Source organism: Motacilla alba, chromosome 1A, assembly GCF_015832195.1.
Source record: "Motacilla alba alba isolate MOTALB_02 chromosome 1A, Motacilla_alba_V1.0_pri, whole genome shotgun sequence".
Taxonomy (NCBI): Eukaryota; Metazoa; Chordata; class Aves; order Passeriformes; family Motacillidae; genus Motacilla; species Motacilla alba.
In genome coordinates this window covers 29905192-29927849 of record NC_052031.1, presented here as the reverse complement: position 1 = coordinate 29927849, position 22658 = coordinate 29905192, and the positions used below count along the sequence as shown (strand labels likewise).

Below are 22658 nucleotides of genomic sequence, written 5' to 3'. Positions count from 1 at the left end.
ACAAGAATTAATTTTCAGAATCATGCAATACTGCTGTGGAGAAAAAGGGACAGCAAAGACTTCTCTTATCTGCCTCCTAAAATTTAACCTGCCAAATTTGCTAGCCACTTTTCAATCATCTGGATCACAAATGCTGTCTTTAGGTAAGATGACACAGAGAGTTTGTGTGGGGAAGGACACAGTGCAGAAGCGACAGAGAAACTGTACAGTCAATATACTTACTGGGGTTTCTATAGATAGGTAAAACCTATTGTTTGGTACTAGAAAGAACAGAAACAACAGTGCCCACTGATACCAGAAAAATTATACAGTGCTTACCTGCGACCACATTCTGAATATTTACCAATATTTTTTAATATTAAGGCAGCTGTTAATCGGATGTGTTTAGTTATTGGTCCCTCTTTTTCATCCTACAAAAGTAAAGACAAAAAAAATGTAAAAGCCCTGCAGTTAGTAGCAGGCAACAATTAATATCTAATACTTGATTCAAACAATACTAACTGTGAAATCTCTGAAGACAAGGTTCCTTGATCCTCTCCTTAATGCCATTAGGGCAGCACTTGGATGATTCACAATGGCCTTCTGTGCTCTGGGAGTAGAGGCAGTAGCCCCTGCAGCTGGCTGCCTACATTAGTAAAAAAAGAATTAATAAAATAAGCTCTGTGCTGCTTTCTAGAGAATTAACAACTTGGAAGGTTTATTTTACAATTTTTAACCTAGCTGAACAGAGACACAAAGATCCATTAACATTTGGTGTTGATACATGATTGCTTCCACAGAGATAAGCCTCATAGTAAACACTTAAGAGGAGTCATGCACTTTATTTTATGTGAAAAAACACTTCTCTTGAAGAAGCATTGCTCATCATCCCTGACATTTGTGATGGACATTTGTGTTGTACTAACAACACAGCATTTCCTGAAGTGCACCAATTTAAAGGGATGTTTTATCAGACAAGAACTGTGACAGCAGCTATGCAAATGCCATCTGAGATTTGGCCAGAGAAGGTCCTTCAAGTATAACTACTCAAAAGTTGACACAGCTCATTTGGACCATTAGACACTAAGACAATATAAAATATGTATTAACTGTGATTAGTGAGGAGCAATATAAAATAACATAAGTTATGTTATAAGACATAAAACATGCAACTTAAATCAGATCAAACATTTGTAAAATCAATTACCTGTTACTGCAGCTTTTAGACTGAGATTAATAAATTAAGCAGGGTATAACAAACATAGCAGAAGCAATTTCTCCATTTTCAGTATTAACACTGAAGTCAAAGCTGTATTTCATGTGTAAACTTGGAAATTACTCATGCCATCAGAGTTCAGAATGTATAAGTATGCAACTTCACCTAATGATTTACTCATAATGTCATCTTAAAAAACCATTTGAAGTATTAATGGTGAAAAATATCACCACACTTCAATATTTTGAACAATATCATTATAATGTTTTTTCATGCCTTAGTAGAACTTGGTTAAGAAGTATAAGTAGTGCTTAAGTAAATATGGCATAAATGAAAATGTAAATGTTCTATTTTTTTTGAATGAAAGCCTGTAGGAGTTTAATTTAGGTATCTTATACGAAAGTGACTATTCCAAGAATAAAACTTGAATTCTCTATTTAGAGAGACTTTCTTAGTAATCTGAGGTTCTAACAGCAAGGAAGCCCAGATAAAAATTGGGTTACTGTAGTAACAGACAGACTCCTCCCTAACACCTTAGCTCATAATCACTCTGTCATCCTCGCCGAATAGAAATAATACATACAATACAAAAATATATAAAATAGAATATATATATATAAGAAATAAATAAAAGGCTTTATGAAGTTAAAGGAGAATGGCAGAGGCTGAATTAAGAAGGTGGGCAATGACATGTTCATGGAAAACCGAGTACCACAGTAAAAGAATTATTGTCTTCATTTTTAATTTCTGGAAGATTTTTGTTTTCCCTGTATTAATTAAGAAGCACAAGGATTCATTAGTGGAGGCTGTTCTGAATGTCTCTCTTCAACAGTTATCATACCATATTTTAGAAGGCTGAATTACTATTCTAGAAATACTGAAAAACGGACAACTGCAATAAATTAGGAACATACTAAAAATTATATTCTCTTTTTAAGTTTGAAGAAAAAAGAAATTGATAAAAAGTTACTGAGACACCAAGTGAACTGACTTGTGTCTGTGGGCAAATATCTCTCTCTCAAAGCATCTAGATTTCTTGAATTTCTTTAACTGTATTATCAACTTAAGTTCAAACTCTACCATTTATGTTTGTGATTTAAAATAATCTCCTGCCCCACTCCCACAGAGCATTAAGAATATTCAACTTTGCTTCAGTGGCAACAAGGGAAAAAAAAAATCATCGTGAATCCAAAGGATTCCAATGCATAAAGCTACAGCCAACACACAGTTAAACTGCTAATGCTACCTGACCTTTCAGAATGTAATACTCAGCTACCTCTGAAATCCAGAAGAGTTAAAATAATAGAAATACAGAATTAGGGTATAAAACCAATTTTGTAATGCAGCTTTATGTTGCCTAACTGGTTCTAGAAAAGCCATTACAGATCTTTTCAAGTGGGTATGGTGTTCTGATAGACAGAAAGGATGATCAGGGAATGTGTCTGTTACATTGTGCTCTGTTTTACTTCCAGCACTGGTAATGCTCACAGTCTGAAGTCTCTGAGGTAAGTGTAATTTTTACTAAACAGTGAAGAGAGTTCACCTAATAAATGCCTAAAAGTTGATGACTTAAACATGCTTTGTCTCACTACCAGGTTTTTTTTCAGCTGCTTCAGAGCTGCATACATGAGTTTAATGATATGGAGCATCAGAGTTGTGAGCTGATATACCTGACACACTTCTAGGACTAAGAAAAAAGTACATTAAGCCAAGACTTTGAAAGACAGCTTTCAAACATGAACCTGTAAGACAGCTTGAGGTGAGCTGCTGGAGTGAGCTTAGGGTTATATCTGACACATCAATGATTCTGGAAAGCAAATTATCAAGTCTTGTCTCCCTGATGTAGCTGCTGGATGCTTTTTTCAGCTGTGCTAACAGAACTGTGGGGCAGTGCTGTAAGGTAATGTGGGGGACAGGACACACTACACTTCCCCAAAACCTTCCTGTATGTTAAGGGAGGAGAGTAAAAGTAACACAAAGGGAACATTTACGTCTTCACAAGACAGGAAGTGTATTAACTGCTCTGAGTGCTGACAGAGAGAGGTCTCATCTCTTCCTTTTTTCCAGCCCACCTCCTATACTGGTGTTCAACTGACAGTAAGGCAAATAGATTCCACTCATGTGGCAAGCCCACTCTTTTGTTCGATGAGCATTGATTTACCATGCAATCTAACAAAAACTATAGCCAGTTGCCTCACCATACGCAATGCACAGCTGTGAGAAGCAATAAGGGATGTCACAGAGAGTCAGAACAGAATCATAAAATCATTTAGGCTGGAAAACGCTTCTAGGATCACCAAGTCTAATTATTAACCACTGCCACATCCACCACTAAACCATGTCCCTATGCACCACATCTGCACATCTTTTCAAGACATAAAACATAAAACATGGGACTTTGAGCAGAGGAATGTTCTCATTTCAATTTGTATTCTGAAATTACATCCTTAGTATGTTGTGATATTGCAGTCTCAGTACGTTAGCAAGACCTGGTTATGTGTGAAAATTCCTGCTTTCTGAATCTGACCTAATTAGGGCATTCTGCCTCAGAAGAGGGGATGTATGAACAGTTTTTCTCCTACGAGTACCTATGCAAATTTAAAAGAAGCTTCTGAGGACACATAGCTACTGGAAAGTGTTATCTGTGTGATGGAACATTATGAAAAGGCAGAGTTAAGAACACATCATGCTAGTAGATGGTGTCAGCCCTACACTTCTCACTTACCAACTATTTAAGACTACATTACCATAATTCTTCTTTCTGTAGTTTTCCAAGGTCTGAGTGTTGCTCAGTTTAATGAAACAAGGCCTCATAAAGCCATCATAAGTCTGTGTTAAGATGCTTTTTTATATTAAAAAATAAAAGGATTCTCAAACTAAATTGCTCAGTTTTCATAACTTGACCTTCTCTGCTGCCTCCAGCAGCTTGATAGCAGTTTTACAAGCCACAAAAGAGAACTGCAAAAATCTGCTTGGGACCACGTAATTACATCTAAAGTGGTTCCAGTCAGTTACTAACAAAGGCCAGGTCTTAACACACTTGCACAAGTAACTGAACCTTGAACAATTCCACTATTAACACAGCCAGCCCCAAAACCTCACACCAATTGGGTTGCACTCTGCAATATTAATTCCAGATGGTCGAAATCATTCTGGGAAAGAGAACAGCCAAATCTGATTTCAGACAGCAACACAAAATCAGAAGACTCTGAGGAGTCTTTATCATTTATCTTGCTTGCTTGTTTAAAGGAAAGTTTATTACAGCAGTCCCTGGATCAAATCAGCCAAAATTCAGACCACAAAACTGGAAGGAATACTGCAAGTTACAAGACAATCCATCTCAGCTGTGTGACACATGAACCATACACAATAAATAACTTTCCATTTGTATGACAAGCACTTCCCTGTTACAAGCAAAGTTATAAAATGCTGTTCAGTCAGGCAAAAAAATAGCAGACCATGTTGAGAATAATGTTCATCATAGAGTTTTGACCCATATACTTTAAAGAATTACCTGGGGGTTTTTTTTAAGGTAACTGCAACTGCATCAGAATGTATTCCCCTTTTTGTCTTACTGGAACAGACCTCAAATTTGATTACAGATTCTTACATATGCAGAGTTTCACCTGATAAGGCAAGTTATGAACAAACTCTTTCAATAATTTCTAATTCTCTTATTTTTTCTATTGTTAATGAGGCTCAAATCTCTTACTTATTGGAAGGCTTCTGATTTCCTGCTTGTCCATGTTCATCTTGCTTTAATCCTGCAAGCAAAGCATCTCTGGAACAGTGCTTATCCTATTTGAGGAAAAGAGAAAGACGGTAAGAATGGTGTGTGGAAATTTACCATGAAATTCCTACTGTTTTCTGAAGTAACATGTGAAAGAAAATCTGTACCTGTAAATGGGTAATGAAGGAAAACCTCTGCCGCTGGAAAGGTTCACATCCCTCCCATAAGCACTGCCCTGGGTAGACATCTTTTCCTCCATGCTCGGTTGCTGCATGATAGAAAACCTGTGATGGTGTCTGAAACCACCTACAAAAAGAGGAGAGGGAAATTTAATTTTATTTTTTTCCCCAGTGAATGGTTAAGTACAAATATAACAAACATCAACTCATAGTGGTTAACCTTTTTTTTCTGAATTGAGACACGCATTGATAAACAGAAAGCTGTAAAATTTTGAAGGGAAATATGTATACATATTACCAGAGAGCTACCAATAAATGTCAATATGTTTTTTCCAAATCTGACTGAAATAATATGATTCTATTTTCTACTTACACTTCACCAAAGAAATAATGCATGTTAATTCCAACAGACCCATTCTCTGCAATACAAGCAAAATACAGCAACAAACTATGAACAGCTAGATGAGGTTTATATATTTTTATATTTATATATTAAAATATAGAATATATTTAAAGAAGAGAATCTCTTATATTCCTTCTCCCATTTTCCTTCTCCACTAGGAGTCAGATTCAGACCTTATATAAATCTGATCAACTTGGTGGCCCTCCTCTGGACTCATTCCAGCAGGTCCATGTCCTTCTTGTTTTGGGGACCCTAGAACTGAATGCAGCACTGCGGGTGGGGTCTCACTGGAGCAGAGAACATGGGCAGAACCACCTCCTGGCTGGAGGTGATTGGATGTGGAGCCAGCACATTGACTGGTTCTCTGTGCTGTAAGCACACATGGCTGGGTCATGTCCAGCCCCTCCTCCCCCAGCACCCCCGAATCCTTCTCAGCAGGGCTGCTCTCCATCTCTTCATCCCCAGCCTGGGCTGATGCCAGGGTTTGCCCCAACCCAGGTGCAGCACCCTGTGCTTGGTCTCATCAAACCCCATGAGATTCCCATGGGCCCACTGCTCAGGCCTGTCCAGGTCCCTCTGGATGGCATCCTGTGCTCCAGGTGTGTCAACTGCACCACTCAGCTCGGTGTCATCTGCAAACGTGCTGAGGCTGCAGCAGATCCCTTCAACCCTGTCATTAATGAAAATATTAGATAACACTGGTCCCAGTACAGACCCGTGAGGGACACCATGTGTCACAGAAGTCCATCAAGACTCTTAGCCACTGATCACCACCCTCAGGATGTGACTGTCCAACCAATTCCTAATTCATCTACCAGACTATTTATCAAATCCATCTCCCTCTGATTTAGGAAGAAGGATGTGTGGGGGACCACATCAAAGTCTTTACAGAAGTCCAGACAAATTATCTCTGTAGCCCTCCCCTTACCCTCTGATGCAGTTATTCCATCACAGAAAGCCACTAGGTTGGTCAGACAGCATTTTGCCTTGCTGAAGCCATGCGGGCTTTGTATGTTGTTACCTCTTCACCAGTAAGGGTACACCTCCTTTCACAATCCTCTTCTGATTAATGTACCTGTACAAGCCCTTCCTGTTATTTTCTGTGTACCTTGCCAGGATCAGTTCCAGTTTTGCCAGCTCTGTTCCACTTCTCTGTCCCCAAGAACCTCCCCTAACAGCTAGAAGTCTGCCTTCTCACAAGTTCAAGAGCCTGACTCGACTCCTTACATGACCTGAATTTCTCAAGACTGCAAGCTCCACCAATGCATGACTGCTGCAACCTAGGCTACCTCCAATCTCACGTAGACAAATGATGTGCTATTGTAACATATATAAGCTGGTAAAGGAGAATTGCTGTATTTCAAAATACATGACAGGAAAATAGTGAATGACTCAAAACATTGAGGTTTTTTAAGTCTATACATACACCTTATGTATCTCAGATGTTACAAATTAGGTCCCTTACTCCAACAGAGGAAAAAAATGACCTAAAGATTTAGCTGCTCAAAATTCACTTCAATACAACTAACCCAGCTCATCAATACCCACATAATGTTTGGGCCACAGAGGTCTAGAAACATAGCTGCTGCCATTTGGGAAGTCATGGCCACCAGCTGCCCTCACACACTCTCAGCTTATGAACAGCAGATCAGTGAGTGCTTTGATCCAGCCACCTCCTTCCACATCCCACTACTAATTTCAACATACTTGCAACTGATGCCTAGGCCTAAGTATACATATTGATACCTGAATACTATAAATACATCAAAGAGGTAATTTCACCCACAGACAAGTCTTAGTTATAAACTGAATGCTACTGCAGTAACCACCTGCAATACAGCAATTAGCTCTGCATTGGCAATAAATACTATTCTCTTTAAAAACATTCATCTTTTACATGCCAGTTACCTCTTACTGAGGGGAAGCTGAGAAGGAGACAGACCTTCCTCTTACTGTTGGTCCTGATAACCCATAGTAGGAAATGAAAATAAAATGTTTTGCATCTACACTGGCTCAACAGTGGGTGTTTCAAAGGACAGAAAGATCTTCCCACAATAAAGGGTAATCAGCTTAAGCCTGGCACTAACCATTTTATGAATAATTTCTGGCACAGATGAAACAAATTTCATGGCCTAAGTGAAATCCAAAATACAGTGCTAAACATTTCATTCAACATGGCAAAGCTTCAGAAAAATAATGCTATTTCAGTTATGTTGGCTCATTCACTGTGTAATATATTCAGTGTTACACACTTCAATCAGTGACCTATAAAGATTCAAACTTAGTACGATTTTGCAGAGGAACACTATTTTTCCTTAAAGAAATACCTAACTATTGTAATAAAAAAGCTTATGTACTGACAATATGGTCAGTTCAGTCTAGACTCTTGTTACACACTTAATTCATCCATGGTTCTGTCCAACTAGAACAGAACATTAACAGCTGACTTGACAGGCATTGGAGATTCAATAGCATTTTCAATTTACTTTTTAAATACAAAGCAATTCAAGAGCAGACATCTGCCTGTCTGTGAAACAAAACAGCAGCTTTTAAATTAAGCTGCATACAATTAGCAATACCTGCAGACAGCTGAAGTTCAAAGGAAAACACCTACTTTCTGTTACATCCTTAATGCAAAGTAATGTGCTGACTGACACCTTTTAGAATTTTACTTCCACTTCAGATATTAAATGTGAACAGATCTGCCAGAGGCCAACCATTTCAACTATTTGCATAATTCAGCCTCATCTCGTTGTAGTCTTCTGACACTACTAAATCTGTGGCATTTCAAATCTTGGTCTAATGTTTCCTAATTCAGTTCTAAAAAACTCAAACCAAACCACCAATACACACCACTGAACACTGCTGACTGGAGCAGCCAAATTAGTCAGTAGGAAAAGAACATACTATTTTATTTATTCATATTTATACTGCTTCACAATAAAATGTTTAAGGCCTTCACTGAGTTCTGCATTGCATCTTTGAAGGAAAACACAATGCTAGTATTTTTTGAGAATTAAACAAATGAACATGCATAGAGAAACAGGAGAAAATTATTTTTTCAAATGTGCCTCCTGTCATATCTTTCTAGTTAGCTACAAACATCACAAAAAAAAACCAACCCAGTATTCTATCATTCTGCTGTGATGAAAATGCCTGCTTAATCCTAGGGAAAAAGAAAAAGCTAAGCAATTGAGAATGAAACCAAGAAGTGAACGTGAAGTTCACACAGACTAATGATCCGCTCAAAAGACTCTTCTTGTTTCCCACTTAAACTACTCAATAAAAGCAGCTAAGATTGAGAGCTACAAACAAAAAAAAAAGAACAGGTGGCAATTCCAGATTTTTCTTTACATCTAACAGAACCAGGAAGCCTACAGGAGATTTAATATACCTGTTTTTAATCTGTTCAAGGAATATGAATAAACAATACATATCTGAGGAAAATGTTAACATTTTGGTTCTATCTTCACCACACAGAAGGTCAAGTGCAATGTTTATCTATACAGGTTTTAGGCTGGGACTGAAATAACTATTTTAAAGGTGACAGCATAAAAACAAGAGCTGTATGTCATATGAACTAAATCTATTGATGCAAAAATCTTTGAAAGCTTTTGAAAAGAATGCAATTTAACCATGAATGAAAAGCAGTACAAGAAGTAACAGATAGATAAACTAAAGCAACAGAAATAATAGGCAAGGAGCAAAATACAGAGATCAATGGCCTTGAGCCCTGAACTTCAGTCTCAGGCTAACATTCTGGAGATGTATTTTAAGACAGACTACAAAAAGACTGATAATGTAAGGTAATTTTATACTACTGCTCCTCCTCCTGCCCCAACACAGCTTTTCCTATGTAACCTTAGACATGGAATGTCTAAGGTTTTCCTTAGACAGGGAATGAAGTTGGTGACTTGTACTTTAAAACTGTAGTTCAGCAAACTCTTTGGCATGTTATAAGATGGCAAGGCTTCTATGTGACACTGCCCCAGCCTTTCATTTCAACCTCAATGCAGGCCACCCATACCTAGACACAAGTTAATGCATCTACTGTGCAGCAGACTATGGCTCTATGGTTCTATTTACTAGTAGTAATGGAGGAAACTACAGAGTAAGTAAAGCCTTACTAATATTTTTTACATACAGAAGTGTCACCTATCAAAGAAAGAAAAATCACTTTAAAAGTGAAAATAGTGCAATGATTTAAAAAGTGCCGGATCTCTTGCACTGACTGAATGTCTTGCAAAGACTGAATGATCTTAGAATTATGCTTGCAAGGAATGAAAGAAACAGAAATTACACCTTCAGAGGTTTCATACTAACTCTCATTCAGTATTTCTATAATTCTGTTCAAATGCTTTATTTTCACTATCCATTCCAAACAGTTAAACTTCTCCATCTTTTCATCCCAATTTTTTAAATCTCCCACCAGCTTTCGGTTCAATCAGCTTTATGCTCCCTTTGTCATCCTACAGCGATGAGGCTGTCACTCTTGTTCATACCATCCTATATGTTACACAGTTTTTCTCACCCACAATTTGTCTCCAGTTTTCAAAGTGGCTATTTGACAACTACCTTTTTTTCACCAACTCTCTGCCCTTGCCCACAAACTAAGCATATTCACAAACCTAAGTTATTTTATAAGTCAGTGTCAAGATACACATACTTTCCATAAGAGTTGTATCAAGTTTTTATAGGCCTCCATCTAAATGCCTGGTAGCTCACTCCTCTCTAAGAGCAACAGAAGCAAATTAAAAAAAAAACCAACTTAATCATGGCTGTCTAGTCTTAGGACCCAGTTTCTTACTAATTCCTTTCAAGACAATGGCATCCTCTGGAACACAAATAGTATAATTACCAAAATTAGTCATAAGCTAAATAAGACTGTGACGAGGACACTGAAGTGCAACACCCTGCTCTTGCAAAACTAGAAACACAAGAAAATGTCAAGACATTATTTGTAACTGCAGTACAGGAACTATTTTTATATTTGTAACACAGAGAACAAGCTTCACAGCTCAGAATTCTTTTAAACTAACTACACAACTATTTTTTGTTACTAAAGAATCAATATACTTAAAGAAAGTAATATAATACTCATTTTATGCTCTGAAGTATAAGTGAGAGCAGTTAAGTGTCTTGCCTTCCCCCATCTCATTCAATTTCCTCAATACTGCTCACTTTTTCTTTTCCCTACTCACAAAGTACAAGGTAACTTAAGGAAACAGAATGGATGGAACTTGTAGGATCACCTTCTATATACAAGCATCTGTTACATATCAGTAAAAGGTAAATAAAGGAGCCATTTACTTTTTACAAGATTGCCACAAACACATGAAGTTCTGTCCAGGTTTTTTCATTTGCTCTGCATGTTGACTTGCTGCAGTGTATGAAGGTGGCTGCAAATTCATCTGCTGGCCCTGTACTTGAACTGTTGGTATCGATGTTGCAGGTGTGCTCTGTAGAAAAAGTTAAAACAATTTTAAACAGGGCTTACTTCTATACTTGACATACAGTTTACTGCTTGTTGAAAGACTTTTTGTTTTACACCTTAATCCACCACAGGTGTTCAATTTTTAATAATCTGAACTCTGAATAAGCATTAAGTAAGACACAGTAACAGGAGGGACATAGAACTTTTACACTGTAGTACTGATACAGAACTTCCTAATATTCAAATAATAAACTTAATGCCCAAATTCAAATACAGAATTATGTCTGCAAAGAAATTTCTCAAGGGCACTAGTGGAGCAAAGGTTAACATTATTTTTTAAATAATGTTGTTATTTAAGAAAAGAAAAAAAACTCATGCAAACTCAAGGCACTGCAGTATCATCAGCAAAGGGAATAGCACCACATGCTCAGAATGCCTGATGATGCTGTACAACATGTATACAAAACCAGAAACATTTCAGAAAGCAAAATTATGTTCCCCCCGCTTCCCTGGAATATCACAAACCACTCAACTAAAATTATCTTTCAAATTACCTAAAAATATATAAACCCAAACTAATTTTATTTCTTCTTCTGAATAATGGATATTGAATGCTGAACTTTCAATTTCAAAACGCTGTCTGTGTCAGAATATTGTTTCTCTTCTTTTTTTTTCCTTGGAAGGCTCTGGTCAGCAAAAGTTTGTGAAGATGACGACAGCAGAAAATTAGGTTTTTAAATTTTATTTACAGATGAAGACCTAACATCCTTTTCTTCCCCACTGTTTGAAAACAAATTCACACCCTAACGAGATCAAATAAAATTACCTCCAAGTCTGTGTAACATTATTGTAAGCAAACATTTTCCAATGGTGCACACATTTAGATCTTTACAGCTCTGTTACTGAGTAACTTTAGACCTTCACCACAAAGAAACCAATTTCTAAGATTTCATTTTTATATTGACTTACATTTTCTTCCTGCTGATCTCTGTTGGCATTGTGGACAGCAGTCACACAAGGTAGTGAGTTAATAACTATCACAGATCATACTACATGTTAGTATACTACTATGCTAACATGACCCAAGGGATAGCAAGAAAGTCTGATCAAAAGCAAAACACATTCCATATCTAAGCAATAAAACACGATAAAAATAAGGAAAAACTGCAAAACTCCTGAGTACAGCACAGCTACTTATGATGTCTGTGATCCATCCACATATATGAAAAGTTGTAAGAAAGGACTTGAGTCCATTAGTCATAACTACAAACTATTTTGAACTCAGCAATAATTTTCACCTAAGGACCTTTAAGCTATTTCACAGCATGGGTAATGAATCCTTCACAAGGTATCTTCTAACAGAAGGTAAATAAACACAAGGGGAGTCTTTCAATATCAACATCCCCTTAAAAAGGCATTTTTAAAATGAAGCTGCAAGTAAAAAAAATGGAGTGTCAGCAGTACAGCTTGTTTTGCAACCTTCACTTGGCATGCCAGTATCAACACATTCTGATGGTCTTTTATGTGACTTTTCATCCCTCTAGAACTTCTGTCTCATTTAATGTGCTGAAGAGAAAATGAGCTTACTGAATGAATTCAGTATTTCATTTAATTCTCGTCATTCAATGTGTGGTTCATGTATTATTTACTCCATTCAAAGCCAACCCTGCAATTAATCTGGAATTATGAATTTTCTCAAGGGTTTCTCTGGCAAGCTCTCCTAGTGGTATTCAAAGGTTTTAATATCATCTCATTGAAAAACTGTTTATTTTAAATAAGTTGATCTGAGATATACAACACAAAATGTTGCATGCTGAAAATGAAAGAGCTCAGAAAGAGAAACAAATTTTCAGGACAAAAAGTTGTCATTGAGTGTCCCCTCCCATTTTTTTCCTCTGAGAAAAAAAGCTAATAAATTGAAAACAAACATGTAAAATAGCTGCTGTTGTTTTAAAATTCTCTTCTTACTGCTCTGCTGTGGGGTAGTTTCACTCATCCTTGGTGGACACAACTTCCACATATTTTTAAGAGAAATCCATTGCTTGCCTATCAGCTTTTTTGATTATATTTTTAAATCAACATGTAAAGCAAAGTTACAATTGCTCCTAGCATTTTTTATTTTAGTTTAGAAATGAAAGCTTTACAGTCAAACATCACAAAGCTTTCCTCTCTTCATTCAAGAGATCAGAAAGCTTCATAAGGATCAATGCTCATTTTTGGTTTCCTTTTCCCTCTATTGTCATGTATTAGTTTAGTAATGCATGACACATGGGATAGCACTAAAATTAGGTATAGCCTTTGTTTTTCAGAAATTAAACTACTTTTTCTCACAGAAATATACCTAGAAATACTTGCTAGGTGCTACCTACTTTACAGTGCTCATAGGCAATGATTATGTTAATTCACTTATTTCTTTAAATTATGACAGACATTAACTTTTCCCTAATTAAGTCTAAGAAAAGTAACATCATAAAATCTCTCCCTGGGGCTTAAAGATCCAGAAAATTTCCTCCTTTAGTAAAAGCATTTAATGAATCCAGGTTTCCCAAGAAAACAAATGCCCAGTACTCCACTACACTTGAAAGTGCTTCACAGCACCCTTTTATAATTAAGTAAGACCTCTCCATGATACAATCTGCAACTGCAACCACTTAGCCCTTTTCTCACAGGATCTCGGGACTGAAAGGTACCTCTAGAGCAGCATCATCTGTCTCAGTAGGGTTTACACTCACCCTCAAAGTACACAAATATAAACTGGCTACTTACAGAGCAGATACTAGAGCCTACTTTTAATAAGCAGGTAGAGATTTTATATCTAGACTGGGCTGACTTTAGAGTGAGGTATTGAAGAGGGGGAGGAAATTCAGCCTGGTCATGATAACCAAGAGTACAACTAAGAACTTTCTGCTAACTAGAATGGGCTGTTTACTAAGATGTTAATTTAATTTTATGCACAAGAGCTCCTACATTTGGGCACAGAAGCTCCCTATGTGGTAGGAACAACAAACCACATGAGCTGAGGCCAAATGTGGCCTCCACTTACATTTGCCAGAACCAATGATGCTATTCCCTTTATTCATGAACAGATAACTACTTTATCATGATACCTGCACATTCTATTTAAAAGGCCCGCTATGTCACCAGCAAGAGAACACTATGCATCCCAGTGTGTTGGGGATTCTGTTGACATGTAGAGCCATATGCAGTTTAAAAGCATTAAGCTGCATTTTTTCCCCACCACTAATACGTGCACAACCACTGTAAATAAATGTAATTTTAAAAGAAATAGCTAATTATTAGTAAAAATACATTTAAAGTATAACAGGATTTAGAGCTTGATATGACAAAATTTTGTTTAGCTTATTCACGCTAATAAACACATCTATAAAAACACATAAGCTGAAAACAAATGGAGCAGAATTTGAGTGTGAGAAAGGGGTCAAGTGGATAAGTAGGCACCACAATAAATGTTCTTTTGTTAGATTACTGAGAAGTTTATGTCTCCTTGCAACAGTGTGCTTCACAAGTGAAGGGCAATAAAAGCACACAGATTCTGTATTTCACTACTTCCAGCTGAGAAACTCATTTGCTCTGTGGCTAGGAATGAATTACAGCTCCTGGAGCTACACACCTGCTTTCTGGTGCATGGTAATTCTCAGCTTTCCAATCAACAGAGAGCAGGAGCAAACAGCCAAGGCCACACAAATTTTGCCACCTAAATTTCAACACAAGCATGTTTCAAGTGGGCATCCTTAAGAGAAACAGGCATGCATTGTTTGTGAGGGAAAGACAGTGATGAGCAAGAAAGTCATTACTCTAAAAGCCAGATGAGACAATTTAAATCAGATATGCTCAATTCTAAGAACTTGGCGTGATATCAGAGCATTCCTTTAAAACACACACCAATTGGGACAAACCAACATGGTTATGTTCAACAGATGTTTTGGAGGTGTCTGAAGAGGAATAAGAAAATGTGGCAAAGAAAAGCATACAGATAGGTAATTGCTCATTTCTTTTTCAACCACCAGTCTAGCGCAATGCCTCAGGAAAGCAATAAACTATGAACAGGGAACACAAAAATAAAAGGAAGCCAAAAAAGTACAGTACCAGTTCTGTCTCCTCTCAAGAGTACATTTCATGAGCTTACAAAATATAGATGGAGATATAAGAACAAAATTGCAACACCCTGTGTATCATGTGTACCTATTCCGGCATAACTAAGAGATCCCCCTTTCTATCATAATGCAAAATGTGGAAAGAAATTTTTAAATATTCAGTATACATACAGTTATTTCTCAACAAGCTTTGCTGAGGTACACAATTAACAGGGAATAATCTCAGATTATATACACAAGAAACCTCTATATATATATCCAAAGAAACCTTTGTCTAATTGGATTTTAATGGCACTTACATGGGCTATCCCACAAACAGCCAGTACACAATTTTAACAGGCCAATTAAATCAACATTTTTCTCCAAGCACACTGTATCATCCCATTTCAAACTGCCCTTTATATAAGGAAACAAATTTCTCATAACTTCTACATTCAATTAAGGATTATTTAATGCTTTCTTGCTTTGCTTAGTTTTCAGATTGTTATTCCACTCCTGTCTTACTTGGTCATCCTTCCTTATTTTCAAGCATCTTCCCTTTCTCCTCTGTAGTTCATGACAGCTAATCCTACTGTAGTTGCATAACCAATACTCTCCTTCCTTTTCTGTCCCCTGAACCTCATTTTTCAGCCTTCCTGTTTGGTTTTACTTTTATTACAATTTTTTTTCTTCTCTCCCTTTCACACTTCTCTGAAATACAAGCTGTTTGCTAACACGCAAACAGGAAATCACACACTAAAAGCTTCAGCAGCTATGTAATTTCGCCATAGCTAATATTCCTTTATTCTCTGTCCTTCACTGTTTTTCTCCACTGGATTGTATTTATAATAAATATCACAATGTTTGCAGTAAAAACCATGCTCTCCCTTTTTCTTCTGCAAGACAGCCAATATATACTTAGGTACTTCAGAGAGAATAAAACAATGCAAATACTCAAGTGAAAAAAAGTGTTCCTCAGCTGCTGCCTTTCAAAAAAGTCAGGGACAAGGAAGCTGCTTATCAGATGAGGAAGACTCAAAATGTGAGGGAGGAAACAGAAGACAACACAAGGCCTACTCTTAAATGAAGTCATCACTAAAATTCACACCAAGCTCATGAGATTTTGGCTACATTTCTGGATATTTAAAAATACTCCTAAAAGCAGACTTAATATTGGAAATACTTAGCATCTCCTTTTCCAGAAAATCAATGGCTATTGCAGCTGCTCAGCACCTTTAGAGAAAGAAAAAGAGCTGACCAGGGTGATTTTGGTAGAGATTATAATCCGACATGATTATTCTAAAGAAGTGGTAAAGATCTCTGCAAATCCTAAGCCAAACTATGATGATCACTATATCTGAACAGAGTACTCTAAAATGGGTTCAACTCTAAGTCTCTACTTGCTATATTATGATAAACATGACTCGTAAATACACACACATATGGCTAAGACAAATCGTTAATGAATAAATTCCTCACCAAGTTCAAAACTAATTAAATAATTTCTCCCATATTTCTGTAATTTTGAGAAAAGGAAGGGCATCCTACAGACAGCGGAATGAGCAAGCTTTCAGGTAGGGAGACATTAAACCAAGTTTTCTGATCTGCAAATTTCTACCAAATGGCAAACCCAGCAGGCAGCATTTCTGTTTGTACAGGTAATGAAAAATGTAATAACTATTAATTATACTGGGGATAGTGCAAAGAAGAAACTATCAGCACAGATTTTTTCTTCCTATCCTCCCCCTCTAATATCATGATATACATTGTCAAAATCAAATGAAACAGTTAAATGAATTACTCCCTTCTTAAAATCTGATCATATAGTAGCAACTGTAAATTCTTTTCAGGTATATATTGAGGGAATAAATAAACCTAGTCCATTCAAGAGACAGCCACACCATTTCATACTTTAGCCAAATCCTTAGCAAAGCTGTAACAGAAATTCAACTGTATAATTAAGACACACAGTGTAAAAAGCAAAGCATAGCTAATATATCTGCACTACAGAAAATCTAGCATGTTGTCCCTGTGCTGCTAACAGACACTATTAATTTTGATCAAATTATTTCTATAAAGAACAGAGATAAATAATGTAGCAGAAAAATACAGATCTCCCCCCCAACAAAACCCAAGCAAAAATTTAGAAGTGAGTTCAAAGACATTCAAATACATTCTAAGAATTAACTTTATGCACTGTCGCAGTTAGAAGCAAAAAGCAGAGAAAGTAAAAAAGGAAGAAACTTGTTAACTGTGATTTTTGACAACTAGATAAGTCAAAAGAGTTTTCAAAAGCAACTTAACTTGTCACAGAAAATGAAGTAGCACTAGCCAGCACTTGTCACATTTTGAGTTCTAGGTCTGTATAAGCCCATCATCTCTATGCCTTCTAATTTGCTGAAGGCAAACAAACCCCCAACCAAAAAAAAAAAAACAACCCACAGGAAATAAAAGACCTGTTAATCCAAGGTCAAAATGTACTATCATACACTCAGGACTTCCTCCCTCTGGTCTGTCAGAACTCTTAACTGCTAGACCTGCCATTCTATCCCCTTTGCTCCTACACAGGTTAGGAATGGGTTTTTAGGAGTGCGATCTTCTGTCTATCTATAAAATTAAAATAAATTCTAGGGAATGGAATAATCTCTGACATGATTATTTTACTTATTAATACTCCTGATGTCCATACCTCATTTCTAGTAAAGTGTTAGGGAGTAGCCACTTTCAAAAGATTCAACAAATTCAATCAAGGGACAAAAAAGCCCAACAAACCCTCGCCAAAGTTCGGCAAACAGAGGAAAAAAACCTCAAAACAATGCTTGTTTTATTGATAAACACTGTGAATATTTTGTAATGAATAAATGCAAACATTTCAACAAATTTACAAAACAGTACTTTCTCCTAACCCACAAAGTGAACCCACAAAGCAAGACCTTGAAGACCAACTTCAAGACTGCAAGAACTTCAACTCATTTCAGCCATCCAGATGCAGGTGTGTTTTTTTCCAAAAAAAAAATATTCACCCCTCTGAAGTGACCGAGAACAAAATGCTGAACAACACTGACATTTTTACAAGACCATCCAGCATATCATTGCTGTTTTCAGAACAGTTCATCCTTTAAGGAAGAAAACAGTGAGCAGAAATTCCTTCCTCACTGTGTATTATCAAGCTACAAATTTTGCATTCCACTGTTGTCACTGACACTGAAAAAGTATGTAAACTGTTAAAACTTTAGTCTATGGAAGAACAGAAAGTATCCTTTTCTGAATATTTGAAATACTATGCAAGAGATATCAACCAGGCTCACATTTTCAGTCATGTTATTTCACAGTATTAGTCAGAATCACAGTCAGAATAAACATAAAAAGAACACTGCAACATACCTGTGTGACCATGCTTTGTATATACGTGGTTGGATGCTGCTGCTTTTGTTGAACAGCACTTTCTATTGCTACTTTCGCTACAGTGCTTGGATCCGCTCCAGCTGGCACAGCAACCATAGTTGCACTGCAACCAGCATTGTTGGGGTCACTGATTGTAACAATTCTAACTCCTACTTTATTTGGAATTCCTGGAACAGTTTCCCTGTCATTATCCTCTGCTGGCCTCTTTGCAGTTTTGCATTCTGCTGTGCCATTAGTAGACCGAACTTCGGAGGACAGGGTAGACTGGGACACTCTAGGTCCTGAGTGTGGAACTGCTATGATTTGATGCCCCTGTATAACAGAGGCTGTAGATTGTGGTGAGACAACTACACTTGGGCGTTGCTGAGGCACATCTGAATTCAAACTTGAAGCTAGAGGTCCATTAGGTAAATCAGTGTTGGTACCACTAAGTTGCTGGGTTAACAGTTTTGCAGCCTCCTGTGTACCGCTTACAACAGGTGAACTACTCAAAGTTAATACAGGCCCATTAGAAATTCTTTCCCCTTGATCACCTTTGGCAGTATCTTGCTGCGTGGCATCCAAATTCCCTTGTTGTTCCACTGAAGATATCTCACCATTTCCTACATGATTGGAAGTTTTGTGATTTGGAATGTTTTTGCTCAAATGAGAACAATCTCCTTTATCAAAATCACAGATTCCATTAACTAGGGGCTTCTTCAAATCACTTTTAATTTCCTGTGTGTCCATTTGTTCAAAGTTCTGCTTTCCAGGAGCTCCGTTCTCACCCATTTCTAATGATGGCCCATTACTGACTTGTGAGCACTGATTGGCCTCATTCTGTGTTTTCCCTGAGTTAGAAGGAGGTAGACTGGAGTCACTATACTTTCTCCCATTTAAAAGACTTCCCACCTGCATTTCATTTTCTTTTGCATCCCCATTGCTGGTGTTTGCAGCTCCTCTTCGGCAGGAAGGATTCTCCATAACTTCAATTTTACGTTCATGAATGTGTAAACCTGTTGCTTCCTTTGCTTCTTCCTCCTTTTGGCAAATTATTTTATCACCTTTGAATGGGGGAGCAGCAGTACACGGTGATTGTCCAGCTGAAGGTGCTTGAGTAGCTGGAAGGGTTTGCACCTGTAGCCCAACTCCTGTCTGTGCTCCACTCACTGAAATTCCTGCTGGAGCAATTATCTGAGTTGCATTTCCCTGACTCACAGTTGCAGTAGCAAAACTCGTATTTGGCACAACTGTTATCGTAACCTGGTTGCCAGTAGTCCCTTGGAAAATAGTTGCTGGGCTGTTTGAGATCAACTGGCCTGGCAATATCTGTAAATTAGAAATGGGTACTGTTTGCACTGCCCCTTGGGGCGGGATTGCACCCGGGACCAGCTGAACATTCTGCTGTCCAACTAGCAGCTGCTGAGCTGGAGACTGCCCTTGAACTCCAAAACCTGGTGTCTGGTTATTGGCCATCTGATAAACCACCTGAGGGCTAGGAGCTCTTGCATTGTTAGGTGGAGGAATCTGTGGAGCTGGGAGTATAAGCTTCCCCCCGGGAGTCGAGGGGCCTCTTTTTGGAAGAAGCAGTTGTTTTATCAGGCTAGACTCACCAGAGTTGGGCTGGCCAACTCCCGCATTAGCTTGCTGTGACTGAACTTGCATTTGCATCGACTGTTGTACCTGTACCTGCTGCTGCGATGATGCTGGTGAATGCTGCTGCTGCTGCTGCCTCTTTACAGAAAGCATCTGGCTAACAGTAGGAGGGGGTCCTTGTGACTGAGGAGTGGTAGATGAAGATGACATAACTGAAGGAACTTGATTATTTGTAACTGGACCAGGGGACGGTGAAGATGATGGAGTAATGCTTGGCTGTCCAGCCAACTGGACAGTTTGGCCAGCAGGAATAGAAGCTGGGTTAGCAAGCACAATTTGATGAATGGCTGGTGCATATGTCTGACCTTGCTGAGCTGGCTGGCTTACTATCACTACACTTTGCTGGGATGGTGGCGGAGGCTGCTGCTGTGGCTGCTGCCCCACAGCAGGTGAACCTTGCTGAGACGGCAGAGGCTTTGGTGCAATATTCTGAAACCCTACTCTAGATGTTGGTGGGTTCTGAACACCTGCAATGGTAACCACCTGCCCAGCTGCTACTTGGAAATTTTGAACTGTGGTGGCAGAAACAATGTTAGATGCAGAGGTTGTGACATACTGCTGTGGTGCTATGATGACTGTATCTTGTTGCTGGTTACCCGCAGAGGACTGCTGAGATGAAGTCTGCCCAGGTTGTGATGATGTGCTGATTAGCTGTTGACCCTGTGAAACTGCTGAACTGCATGCTGGTAGGTTTTGTACTCTGCCAAATATATGACCCTGAGGTACAGCTTGCTGAATTACCGTAACAGGAGTGCCTGAAGGTATCTGTCCTGGTACCACTGCGTGCAGTGGGGACTGTTGTTGAATTACAGGTTGGTGGTGAAGCATCTGAGAACTCACAACTGTGACAGACGGCTGCTGGCCTGTGGTGCTGTGATTTTGATTAGAAGCTCCTCCTACTGCAATAGGAACAGGAACTGCAGACTGAGGAACAGAGCTCTGTATTACTGCAGCCTTCACTACTTCACAGGATATTGGACCTTTATTCTGTATAACAGTCATTGGAGCATTTTGTTGTGTATGAATAGAAGGATTTTGTGGAATTCTAGAAACAGTCTGTGCCACAGTGTGAACACCTTGAATTGGAAAAGACATCTGTGTTGCTGTCAAAGTTGAAGACTGGTTAATAGGGGTCCTCTGATAGTGATTTCCTACACCTGGTAGCCCATGCGGGATTCCTGTTGAAATAAACACAGTAAAAGTTGGGAAAAGGAGATTACTTCAAACACATTAACTAACCAATTTTTAAAAATCCAAGATCTGAAATTGCAATTCTGCATGAAGCAGTTTATTTTCTCAGCTCTACAGAGTCTGAATTGATGACGCAGCAACAATGGCTTGTCTGCTGACTGGAAAGCTTACGTATGTCGAAGACTAGAATGGCAAGCAAGGAAATACTGCAAGACTATTCCCAACATTACTGAATAAACTCAAAACATGTGGCCTTGACTTCTAACACTTTCAAGATATGTTCAAAACCTTCTGGCTTTTCTTATGGTTTCAGGATCAATGCAAAACACTTTATACATAATTAAGTTAAAAACCTGCTGGCAAAGGAGACGAAGACACATCAGGAATTGAATCAACCCGGACAACAGGGGTAGACGAAGTTGGTGGCTGCTGATAGTACATCTGAATGGGAAGTGGTATAGCTCTTCTCTTCACTCCTACCACATGTATATGTGCCTGACCATTGTTACTTGGATCTTCTACTCTCTTCACTGTATGATTTGGAAAGACAGTTCTGCCAAACAAAAGATAAATTCATGTTAATAAACACAATAACTCAACTCTCACAATGTTTTTGTTTTACCTAACTGCTCTTGTGTGCAGAGTAATAGAAGGAATGCCTGCATATTTTCAACAAAGCAGGATTTTCCAATAGCATGTGAGTGTTCATCATTGAGACTAGCAGGCCCCCCAGATGGCCAAGACGTCACAGAACCTAAGTGAAAATTACAAATCTCAAAAAACTACTTCAGAAAGAATTAGAAGGACTAGTGACAGAAAAGGAACCAGTTCAAAGATCTTGAAACAATGAAATAAAGTTAAACTTTTTTTTCAATTAAAATTCCAAAAGTGGATGTCTTTCAACCCAGCAGATCTTTTCTCAAAGAAATCTAAAACTACTGGTTAGTTTTGAGAACATAAAATTGTTTCTTTATTGCTGCATAAATTCTGGTCTTACCGCAGGCATTTATAAAATCCAGTTGATGTTAGGATTCCACCTCGAGCTAATTTACTACAAGTAGAGAGGTATTCAGAGTACATTTCTGCTCGAGAGACTGAGCAATCAAGGTTCACTTCAAAATGGGCATTCAACCTGAGGATGCAAAAACAAAACTATGAAGCAAAATACAGAGAGACTATTTTAAAAGGGGTTGTTAAAACACTTCCGTTTGTATCACAGACACTTTTGAGATCTGCCAACAACATGGAAAAATAGCATTTTAGTATATTGTTTTGTCAGATGCCTCTTCCACATTTTCTCACTGCTTACAAATTAACACACTGGACCCCTAACAACTACATCGGTCAGTTTTACATGCAATATCTTATTTACATATTTACATACGTCTTATT

At 38.0% G+C, this 22658-nt stretch overlaps 1 protein-coding gene across 1 annotated transcript in view; it reads right to left on the bottom strand.

Moving 5' to 3' along the window:
• ARID2 (AT-rich interaction domain 2) overlaps positions 1 to 22658 on the bottom strand; it is a 93389-nt gene that overhangs the window by 2890 nt on the left and 67841 nt on the right. Inside the window, exons 13-20 of the mRNA XM_038152972.1 lie at positions 22264 to 22398; positions 21620 to 21819; positions 18420 to 21253; positions 10818 to 10966; positions 5093 to 5231; positions 4908 to 4993; positions 502 to 625; positions 319 to 410 (exon numbers count right to left, since the gene is read on the bottom strand). Coding sequence (XP_038008900.1) covers positions 319 to 410; positions 502 to 625; positions 4908 to 4993; positions 5093 to 5231; positions 10818 to 10966; positions 18420 to 21253; positions 21620 to 21819; positions 22264 to 22398 — 3759 coding nt within the window. The remainder of the gene's footprint in view (positions 1 to 318; positions 411 to 501; positions 626 to 4907; positions 4994 to 5092; positions 5232 to 10817; positions 10967 to 18419; positions 21254 to 21619; positions 21820 to 22263; positions 22399 to 22658) is intronic.